Source organism: Polyodon spathula, chromosome 8, assembly GCF_017654505.1.
Source record: "Polyodon spathula isolate WHYD16114869_AA chromosome 8, ASM1765450v1, whole genome shotgun sequence".
NCBI lineage: Eukaryota > Metazoa > Chordata > Actinopteri > Acipenseriformes > Polyodontidae > Polyodon > Polyodon spathula.
This window is the reverse complement of record NC_054541.1, coordinates 21,003,806-21,015,958: the sequence shown is the minus strand read 5'-3', so window position 1 is coordinate 21,015,958 and position 12,153 is coordinate 21,003,806. Positions and strand designations below refer to the sequence as shown.

General features: G+C 38.4%; 1 protein-coding gene across 3 annotated transcripts in view; it reads left to right on the top strand.

Moving 5' to 3' along the window:
- LOC121319586 (tubby-related protein 3-like) overlaps positions 1 to 12,153 on the top strand; it is an 89,034-nt gene that overhangs the window by 35,301 nt on the left and 41,580 nt on the right. Inside the window, exon 1 of one of the 3 annotated variants that reach the window (XM_041257173.1) lies at positions 8,376 to 8,468. The exons of the other annotated variants lie outside the window; for them this stretch is intronic. Coding sequence (XP_041113107.1) covers positions 8,454 to 8,468 — 15 coding nt within the window. The 5' untranslated portion in view covers positions 8,376 to 8,453. Of the gene's footprint in view, positions 1 to 8,375; positions 8,469 to 12,153 lie in introns of those variants that run through there. 3 annotated transcript variants of the gene reach the window in all.

Below are 12,153 nucleotides of genomic sequence, written 5' to 3'. Positions count from 1 at the left end.
TATTAATAATCCATGCACCCCTGTATCAATGTGTGAAGCACTTCCAACTTTTACACACATCCACTTGTAAAAGTACAATATTTTCTTCATAGTTGCGAATAGGACGTGCATGTTTGGTTTCATGAAATGCAAGTAAAAATATTCTTAAGAGTTACGTATTGTTCTTCATTTGCTTTTTGTTGCCATCGGTGTAGTGGATGACTTGATTTTTCCTCAGGCCTGAGATTTGCAGCCGACATAGCTTCAACAACTTTTATGTGTTCAGCACTCTGTGTTTTTCAAACACTGGATGACTGAAGTTTTTTACACCTGTGTTTTTTGCATCGAAGTAAATAAATCAGACTATTATCAGGGAAGGATACACACTTACAGTAAGTGAAGATGATCTTGCTACCAAAGTATTTACACCTCATGGTGCAATAAGCAACATGGAAGTACGATTTTTTTTTTTAGCGTGCATGACTACCTGCGAACCCCTTATGTTAACTTCTGTTTATTGGTATTAAGTAACTATAAATGGATACAATTGTTACTGCTGACTATTTTTCCAACATGGGTAATGCTACGTTCCTAAGATTATTTTACTTAAATGAAAATATGTAGTATGAACAGTGTTTGTTGACTATTTCTCAAACATGGGTAATTCTTCTTCCCTGTTTCTAAAACATGGGGAATGTGTATTCATAATCGTAAAGTAATGTGTTTATGGCATTTCTTCTTCTGCTTTTACATTTTTGTAAAATAACTATTTAAAAGACTAGTAAGAATGTATTACCATCTTTTTTTTATTGTATAAACAAGGGTAGCAGTTTCTGACACCACAATACGACCAGTCAGAATTTATTATCCCCCTGTTGTAAAAAAAAAAAAAAAAATGGTTAGAAATTTCTGATGAGGCAGTTTCTAATAATAGCATCAGTAATGAAACAAATTTAAATTTAGATGGATGTAATAATTGTATTAATTTTTTATATGTGATTAAAACCGAGATTAACTAAGATTTTTTTTTTTTTATCGCTTGACAGCCCTACTAATCATACTTCATCAGTTCAGAAGCTAACTAACTGTTTTAATTATTGTTTTAACAAAGTAAAGATGTCTTAGACTCTGCAATTATCAGATGTTGTGCTGCATTCACCAATATAGAAATCTAACCTTTTCACAGTCTGTGAGGCGAGAGTGTATTAAATGGAATGTCCAGACAGTAATTTATGTGTACAGAAATAAAATAATTTATTTTTATTCTCTATACACAACAAAATGATTAAATAACAAAAGAAAACAAAATGGTGTGAGGGAAGGAGTGCAGGGGTGAAATCCAAAACAAACCGTGATGACTCGTCTTTAATTGTCTTCGTGGCGACCCATACATAAACAAAAAAAGACAAAAGAAATGTTAGTGTTTTTGTTTTAAAAATCCCGCTGCACCAAACCAATCTCTCCCTCCACCCGTTACTCCTCCTATTTTACTTTCGGACCAACCCCGAACACAGTAGTACGTTCCCTTTAGTATGTAATGTCCCGCCTCTGTAGTCAGTGGAACACCAATCCTCAACTGACAAGTGTCCTTATCCTTCACTTGACTCCAGTGGCTGGAATTTACATACTCGTACTTCCGCCCCTCACCAAGGTGCCGCCCCTCAAAAGATGACTTTTGCCATGGTCACGAGATCTTGGTAAGGGAAGTCCCGAGTTGGTTTGATGCCATCTACTGTCGGGAGGCTGAATCACAGACCGAAAACCCAGTCAAATGTATTTTCTTTCAAGGTTTGGTAAAAATGTTAATTCTACACAGACTACTATGTTCTTTGAAATGGTTATTTCAAATATATGTGCAGCACCATCATCTTGTGGATGAAGAAAACACTATTTTTTATCTTACCTTTTATCTACATAAATGACAACAATCTTTTTTTTATATAGAGCCTTTCATAGTGGACCACCATCACAAAGCACTTCACAAGATACGAGACTAGGGTGTGTGAACTTACAACAATGTCTCATTTGAAAGACGGAGTACAAGGAGGTTATGTGACTTGCTCAGGGTCACACAATGAGTCAGTGGCTGAGGTGGGATTTGAACCGGGGACCTTCTCATTACAAGCCCATTTCTTTAACCACTGGACCACACAGCCTCCTAAAAAGCTGCTTTGATTAGCCAACACCCTAAAACATGCAGTAACAATCAAAGAACGTAAAATAGGCCTACCCTTTAATTATTTGTATTTTAGATTTTTACAGAACTGTAAAACTTTGAATAACAGAGTAAAGATACAGTACAAGGAAATTAAATCTGTACTCAATCAGGGATCAAGGATTCCCTATCAAGTACGAAATGTAACTACTACCTAATGGGTATTTATCGTTAGACCATAAAACCTGAATAGATATACCAAAGCTGCACACAGTGCCTGTAATGCAGTTGCGCCCGCTACCCTTGGGGCATATAAAGGATTGCTGGCACAATATCATCATCATTTTTCCTTTCACCGACCTGAGAGAGATCTACGCACAGATAAGTATCACTTAAAACTGATTTTTTTTCTGAATTATCTTACTTCGCTTGTGTTTTACACTTAATGCAGTTTAATTACGTTTAATAATGTCTAATTACACGTTTGTGCGCTCAGTCGTGGTTTGTCGTTAGTTCCCTAGCATCCTTTGGTACTACACGAAGCCAGCGGCTTCACCGCCCCTTCCCTGGGATCGAACACCTTTGTCGGCTATTGTATTCTCATCATCAAAAAGATGTCAAGCACAGATCTCTAGTCGTTTTTTCTCCAGAAAAAGCCGAGAAAACCTTTCAATGGCCGAGTGAGACTGATAAGAGCCAAGAGAAGCCGAAAAAAAAGGGCGGATCTGAGCAATACACAGTTCCTTCACCACAGAGATAACACGGACATAAACAAAGAAGGTAGCTGCTTCCACATCCAGCGCTCAAAGAATATCACAGACATTTGCAGAGCTTTTTGAGATGTTTATAGTAATAAAATAATGACTTGAATCACATTATTGAGGAGTTTGGTCATAAAATGAGTGATCAGGAGAGGATTTATCACTTTGCACGACTATGAAGAGGTATGTAAAAAATACAGTGAACAAGGGGTGGGGCTTGACTGGAGATGCAGTACTGAGTGCCCTTTTGCTATGCAGTGCCTTATAAACCTGTTTTACTCGGGGGGGGGGGGGGGGGGTGTGTATTTTAAACAGTGCGTGTAAAATAAACAGCACGTTTGAAAATAAATTGGACCTGGCACGTCTGACAAGCGCTGAATAAGTGAACCGCTAAGGGTTAAAAATTAAACATTTCATTTTTTGGTATAAAAATTATTATTGTGGGAGAATTTTTTTTCTCTGTGTGTATTTTCTGTTTTTTTTTCCACAGAAAGAAGAAAGACCGAGACACGCGCTCTGGTCAAGTTGCTTGCAGTTTTTCCCTGAGTGTATCGTTGCCACATTAGCTCTGCTTGCCAAATTAGTGTGAAGACTGTTAGGTCTCTAGCAGTTGGTTCTCCCCAGTTTTCAGGCTGCTGGTTAGCCAAGAGCGTTATATAGATGGGCATCCCTATATTCGCTTTCGTGGTAACTATAGGTCCAAGACCTGCTACCTTTCCCGCCGGTACTTTTCTTCAACAAAAGAGGTCACCTTCTTTCTGAGTCACTAGCAGTTGTTGGGCTCAGCTCTGCTTCGAGAGCTTGCCTAAACACAGCGACCTACTCAGCCTGTTGCGGGGGACATTGTGGGATCCCGTCCCATTGAGCCTGCAGCTTTGGGTCTGGCCCCTGAACAGCGCTATTTGAGCTGTCTGGGGTTATCTAATAGGGTCATAGACACCCTACAGAATGCCAGAGCAGTGTCCACGCATTCCCAGTATGGGTACAAGTGGGGCATTTTTCAAACTTGGTGCCTGCCCAAGGGTTTTGACCCTAAGGCCCGTCCCATGGCAGTGATAATACAATTTTTACGAGACCTATTTGATGAGGTGAAATTCCCCTCTACATTTAAAGGTCTATTTGGCAGCTATTTTGGCTTTCAATATTAAGATTGATTCAGCCTCCCCAGGAGCTCGTTTCCTGGCTGTACAATTTTTAAGGGGTGCTCTGCGACTTCAGACGCTGTGAAGGACATTGTACCTTGTTGGAGGCTTAACGTGGTGCTTGAAGTACTTATGAAGCCTCCCTTTGAGCCCTTGCATTCAGCTGAGCTGAAATATTTGTCTATGAAAGCGACTTTTTTCTTGCAATCACATCCACTAAGCGGTTGGGTGAGATGCAAACATTTTCAATTGCAAATGCCTGCTGAATTTATGCAGAAGCCAAGGCGAAAGTTACGCTTCGCACCAATCCTGCTTTTTTGCCAAAAACCGTCTCGGCATTCCACATTAACCAGACCCTGGAACTTGAGGCTTTTTATTCTCTGCCTTTCCAGTGTGACAAGGAGCGTCAGCTACAAATCTTGTGTCCAGTGCAGGCTTTAGTGTACTATGTGGACAGAACTCAGAGTTGGATCACAGTTAAGACTGCCTATGAACAAGCCAACTTGCCCCCTCCAGAAAAGCTCACTGCCCATTCCAGCGGGGAGGGCAACTTTGTGGGTTTTGTTCCAGAGTGAATCTGCCAGGGACATCTGCGATGCAGCGGTGTGAGGTACTTTTACATGGTTCTATTGGCTGAATGTCATGGATCCACAAAACCCTGTTTTTGGAATGAGAGTGCTAAGGATGGCCTCAGGGTCGACATTTATATCATAAACATAAAGGTGAGTTCTCCCTCAGTTTTTTAGCACCAGCTACGTGTAGTGGGGTTCCTAATGGCAACAAGCAAGATAGCCTTGGCTTAGCCTTGTGGCATTCTGGCTGGTCTGCAGTATTGCCTTGCGACAGCTTTGGTATTCAGACCCATTAGATAATGGTTACATTTTCTACTTAACTGGGAACTGTGGCAAAGTACAGTACTTAATACCAACAGTCCAACAACAGTTCCAATGGTGAAAACTAAGCTCTATTTGTTGCTTTAAATAATAAGACTGACTATACACAGCATGTGTAAAGCCAGCAAAACCACAGAGTTCAGCCCCGAAATAATAACAACACACAGTATACAGACATGGTCACGAATTCCAGCATCGAGTGCGCCTTGTGTAAGTGGTGAATTATACAGTAACAGTGAAACAGTAGTGCAATGTAGTCCGGGGTTGATGCTGGCTGAATAGCGACAGCTCCCAGATTTAGTCTTCTATGAATGATAATGGTGACAATTAATAGAGAGACAGATACAACACGACAAAAACTGTTACTTTCGGCATTTACCGTCCTTTACAGGTCTTTCACAACCATAACAAAGGAACAGCTCGCTCGATCACATCCCCTGATATACCTTCAGTCACGCCCCCTTTGGTAGCGAGTGCAGTCACGTCTCCTCCAATCCATGACTGACACATCACCTACCGCAGTAAGGTGCCGACTTCTAGTATTGTGGCTTCGCCCCCTTTTTGGATGGCCAAATTCCAACTGACCCTGGAATGAACTGTCAGACCATCCAGTCCGGAGCCCACTGTTCCTGTTATACCGTGTTCTCACAGGACAGGAGGGAGATTGTTGACTAGGATTCAATCACGCTCTGTCACAGGAATGATGACGATGTTGTGCCAGCAGTCCTTTTGATGCCCTAGGACAGCGTTGCGCAAACTTTTTAAATGCCGCCCCCCTTTTTAAGCATACATTTTGTTGTGGCCCCATATTAAAATGTTTGACCGTAACTATATTTTAACAGGTGTTTTTTTTCCCAATTTCACGTAAATCACATATTTTTTCCTTAATCACAAACAGTAGATTTAGCTAATAACATAAGCACATCAAAAATTTTGCAGAATATTTACCTGACATGTTAAACCTGGGTTTCTAACAAATAAATCAGTGAATTGAAGTATTTTGTTTACACTTAGCAAGTCAACATTTAGCTAACATTTCTAACAAATAAATCAGTAAAAAAATAAAAAAATAAAAAAATACATGTAACATTTTTTTTTTTTTTTTTTTTTTACTTTTACCTGACAGATAAATCTGAAAAATATTATCGTTCAGCAATTAAATCTTTGTTTTTCACAAAACAAAGTAGCACACCAGGAGCGAAGTGAACGACACGAATATAGCACGAGTACAAAAAATTATGTAGCTAGTCATGAAAAGAAAAGGCTGTCTCCCTTTGCTCCTTTTGTGGAGACGAAATAAATTAAAACACAAAAGAGCATGGGTAAACCACACACTAAATAAAGGAAACAGTTTGGGGAATACCATCAGCTTGTTAAACAGCAAATATGATTATTATTATTGGTCAACATTATTACAACAAAGAAGCTTCATTTTACAGAAATACAAAACCAGTGTGTGGTGCTTCCTGTCACTTTGACTAAAATTAAGGTGAAATAAAGAAGGATAGACATACCATCAATTTCCAATTGTTCTGCTATTTTTTGACGTGGCATCCTTCATTTTATTGTCTTTATAGCCACGGACACTGTCATCATAAAGAACATTTTATTTTAAATTCTCATTGATGTAGTTTTTATTTTATTTCTGTGGTCTGATGTTTAAGAATGCGTTTGTTAACATTTATGTATTTAGCTAAAGCTGGACTTTTTGTTGTTAAATGTAGGAAAAAATATGCGATCTACATTAAATCCAGGGAAAAATAGCTGTTAAAACATCAGTGTTTCTTTTTACACTTGTCACCACTGTTCATTGCAGTTTCACTGACACACTTACCACTTAAAACTTAATTTCGCTGGTTCTACAAGTACTAAAGTGATTGTCAACAGCTTGTTTGAAAGGTAAGAACTTGGCCTAATTAGCTGTCATTTATGTATGTAGTTAAAATGTTCTATCCTTTTAAATATTATATATATATATATATATATATATATATATATATATATATATATATATATATATATATATATATATATATATTAAGAGGTCCACAGTATTGCAAACACAATTATGACTTCTGTTCCCGATTTTGTTTAATTTTGTAAACAAGTCCCAATCCCAGTTTCTAATTTCAATGCGGCATTGACTGAGAGCAGTTAACTTATATAAAAAATAATTGCTTATACGGGTAAAGCTCAGTAAGAGCGTGTAGTAAGTATGATGCATTGGCGAGAACGATTTCTAATAAGAGCAATTGTAAAAACTTGAATACGGATACCTATAAGAGTAAAATAAGTACAAGGTACAGGAAGTACTTAGAATTAAGAGCAGTAGTAGAATACGGCAAGGTATGGAGCAGTTCAGTGCAAGCACAGGTGCAATAGAGCTGTAGAACTTAATGGTAATAAAAAAATTATATATTTGACTATACATGGATCGCTTGCATTTGTACACAGCAATTTAACCTGCTGAAACATCCAGCTTGATAGAAACCTTTAATTTCTTCAGAAACAAGTAGTATTAAACTTCACCAAAAACAATTGCATCTATTCATTTGATTACTTGCAAAAATGGTATCAAGTAACAATTAAAGTTATCTCACTGCGCCAATTGCTGACACAATTACAGTACAGCAAAATATTATTGTTAATTAACAACAATTGTAATACAAGTAACATGTTATTTGTCATTGAGCGAGAGGAGTATTAAACAAATCCTAAACCGAAATCATCTTTTTATGGAAAAACGATATACAGCCCATTATAGTCCCAAAAAGCTCTCTGTAGCACTCTGCTGGGGAAACAAATGTATTGGTTGTACGTCAGCTGCACCGCCCAAACCGTGCGGTATACTGTGAAGTGCCTCAGGGGACCGCAAGTTTTACATGTACTATAAAAAGAGATTTAATTAAAGGTAAAACATGAAAACCCCTTATGTAAATATGCAGTATAGATAGGGTTAATTAACCAACACTAAATGTACCATTGAGCCCTTAAATTATTTGTAAGTTCTTCAGTGCAGTGTCCAGATGCTTTTCAAAATAGTCTTTGTGGCCCTTCCAGTTGAAGGATTTATTATAACAGACCTGTTTCTAGTGTAGCATAATTAAAAACAGGCACAAATTCATAAATGGCATGAAAAGAAAAAACAACAAATTTAAATAAAAAAAACAATACATCCAAACAGAGATTAAAAGAAGACAGTCTTTTCATTTATTCCCTGTTTGAGTAGCTGTCTGTGTTGTGTTTTTTGCTGTGCTCTCGTCCTCCCCTCTTATCTCTGCTAGCAGTGGTACTGTCTTACTCAAGCTCTATCACATAGCTACTGTTGCTGTGTGCGGTTGATTTGCACAGTCGAATACCGGGTGGAAGATCATCCTGTACAGCCCTCTTACACAGTCTTAAAATACTTCTTTGCATTATCAAGACGTGTTTGTCAGGCGTGCATCAGGAATAAAAACAATAGTGCAGGGTTTAGTGGGCTAGAAGCACTCTTCCCTATCCAAACTCGCATATCTCCTTAACGATGTCCATTGAAAAGGTTAGTCTTTGTTTAATTTATTATTTGAATATTTTATAGTTTGACAGACTAGCCTTGTTTCTTAAGGGGGATTCATTCAGGGCAATTTATTTGGAGAATGTTTGCTTTCCTCTCTAAAAAGGCCCTTTACCCAGTGCCAGGTGACCAGCTTTAAAACCATCAAGGTATGAGAGCCTTGAAGTACAGGGACTTGAAGGTCTGTGACCTTAAGGGATCTTTCTTGTTAGGCAAAATGTATAATGGATCCTTCCAGCTTGCATAATTAAACATGTGCTTCTGTTTTGCTATGTTACTGGGGATATCACATTGGCTCAAACTCAGCTTGCTTTGTAGGAAATTGAATGGAAATGTTTTCAGGATATATATGTGATAAGGCAGGGAGGGGTTAAAATATTCATTGCCCGAATTGTATTTGTTTAACTGTTTATTGTTTAATTTCATTTGTTAATTATATTACTAATTAATTATCACCTGCACCTGGCTACCATTGTAAATTAGTGCAGTCTACTCGAGGCTGCTGTGTGAGTAAGCCTGAGAGTGTGTGTATGTGTAAGGTAGTGTAAAACCTTTTGTTAATTGTGAAGAAACTGTGTTTTTTTTTTTGCTTGTTTGGTTTTGTTTAACGGGCAAACAGCTTGGTTGTCTTGTTTTATAGTTTAGGCTCCTGTGTTTTGTTAGTTAGTGCTTGTGAAAGCTAGGTGTTTGTTTTCATTTATTTATTTTTTTTATTATTGAAAATATATTGCGTCAGCGCTTCAAAACACCTGTGTCTGGATCTGCATTTAAAGGGGCAAACGAACCGCAGAGAGTGGTGCAGTCGGTGTCACTATATATATATATATATATATATATATATATATATATATATTTTATTTATTTAATTTTTTTTCGAGTTTGTTCTCAAAAAGCGAGAAGAAAATACATACGCACAGAAGTTTGTATTGTCGTTTTTTTATTGAAACATTACAGTGACACATTTTATATTGTAGTTTACAAACTTTGGCAAATAGATGCATTGCTGTATTCCATAGAACCTCAGGGCAGGGCAGGGCAGGGGAGGGGGGGATTGCACTTTTAGTATTCTTTAAGCAAAGCAGATTTTAAATTATTCTCCACATTGAGTTTGTAAACCACTTTCCACATTAAAAAAATCTGTCATGCTTTTGAGTGGAGTCACTATGAGGCACTGATTTGAAATGTGGATGCGGGTTGAGGCAATGCAGAATCTGGGGGGGGGGGGGGGGGGGGGGGGGGGGTGCGGGGGGGAAGATATATTGTACATTACATATTGTACATTTCACTTGGTTATCTGAACACAGTCAATCAGACATTTACATGCAGGCTAATACTCAATTATTATTCCAAATATGTGTTATTCTGAATAAGTACACGTTAAACTGAAACTGCATATTCAGCATAATGTAAGCAATATTCTGAATAAGATTATTCAGACTAATATTTGTAGAATATGGCTCTATCCTTGTGGAATGTTGTTCATGTAAACACTGTATTCCACATACTTTTCTTTCTCTATCTCTGCACACGTGTGAGTTAATAGTCTATGAAGTTTTTTTTTTTTTTAATCTTTTTATTACACAGATGTTTTTTCTTTTGTTTTCTCCCCAATTTGGAAAGCCCAATTCTTTTCTTATTTCAACCCGGTTGACCGCTGCCACCCCCATGATGACTCAGGAGAGACAAAGACGGACACATGCGTCCTCCGAAACATGTGCCGTCAGCCGTCCACTTCTTTTCACTCTGCAGGCCCACCACCTTGGAGCTACAGCGTCAGACGACCACGCACCTTACAGGCAGACCTAAGCCCTCCGCACCCGGGCGTCACTCGGTCAATTGTGCACCACCCCCGGTCAGTGGAATAGCTGGGACTCGAACTGGCAACCTCCAGGCTATAGGGTGCATCCTGCACTCCATGCGTTGCGACTTTACCAGATGCGCCACTCTGGAGCCCCCACTGTTAGGTTACACCTTACAGTTTAACATAAATGTTTACTTTGGCTTAAATATTGATTAGTTACATATAAACAGCTTGCATTTCTGAAGCTGTCAGGTTGATGCTGCAGTAAAAAAAATAGAAATATAGCACTGTGGCAGGGCTGAGGCCTGCCCCTGTAAATAGTGTAGTTTGGTGGAGGTTTATATTAAATATGGTTTGGAGGTGTAAAAATGTGTATTAAATGTGCTAGCTATGGCAGGGCAGGGAGATTAAACTTCCTACCTTGCCTAATTGAAAAGAAGGATGCAGCAGGTGGCCCAGTGGCAATTGCATAATTGATGATCAATTAATACTGGTCATCTGCCTTTAAAAAGGGTCTTGAAAGCCAAGCCCTTTGTTCTTCTTTGTCTGTTCTTGTGTGTGGTGTTGTGCTGTCTTCTGCAAACCTGTGAAGAAGAAGAACCCTCACGACTGTGTGTAACAAGGGTGAGCTATCAGGTTATCACCAAGTGTAGACCGGGATAACTGCCTTCAAAACATAGGGATTCATTTCGGGAAATTGTAATCCCGCAAAAGTTTATTTAGTTTATTCAGGGAGAATGTTCCTGACACTGACAGGACGCCCTGCCACAAGCACGTTTACAAAGATTAATGAAGAAAAATATAACTCCATTCTGTTATGAATAATACCATATTCATAGTTTGCCTTGCTTTGTATTTTGATCTACTAAAGTTACTTCTGCAGTAGACAGGAAACGGTCTGCAGTTTATTGGAAGGAACAAAATTGCAATGATGCATGAGAATGTCTGTAGTGTTTATTACTAGAATTCTGGATATGTATGTCTGCATGTACAGTAAATGTGGAATATTAGTAGAGCACTGAATTCCACTTGCATGTAAACAGATTATTCAGAATATTTTTTTGGAATACTTCAGTTATGTTGTGCATGTAAATATACTGATTGATCTCCTAGCTGGGGTTGCCACTGTACACATGCAAGCCATTTCATACTCAAAGATACATCAGATTTACTCTGTAATCAAACACCCTGTGATAGTTTTGTAATGTGAATTAATGAGTACTGTTGAGACCCCCATGGTAATTGATTTCACTTGGAATCAAACCCTGGCTTCTGGAGCTGAAAGCCATGAAAGACTAAAAAGTTAGCTCACTGCACCAACTAGCCCCTAATTGACCTTCTACAGTAGCATTTATCAGTGCTGGAATAATACATTTTAAAAAAGGAAGAGAAAAAAAAGATGTTGCTTCTATAAAGATCAGGGCAAACTAAGATGTATCTCCCCCTTCCTTGCTGAGTTTCTAGGGCATGCTGCACAGGTTTCTCTGTTTTATTATTCAGAGTGGTTGAAAGTGGGGATTTTTAAGAAGCCTTTGGAGTGCAGTCAATCCATAGGGGACCATCTCAGCTTTTTTATTAAAATCTCTTAAGTGGTGGATCAAGGAAGCACTCAAGTTTTTTTCTCTTAATTGGTGAGGCTGTGTGTTTTGTGTTTTGGAAAAATATCTTAATAGCTTTTAACTATACAAGGGATCTACGAAGGGCTTTATTCTGCTTCTAATGTTCACATTATGAACTGATTTCTTTGCTTTCGGCTAAAGTACAGTGAGTAAACTGTTCTCACCAATTTCTAAAGTTCAACTGATATCCCTAAGGCTTTTTGCAATACAGGTCAAGTTCAAAGTTTGAAACGCACTGTGGAGCACTTTT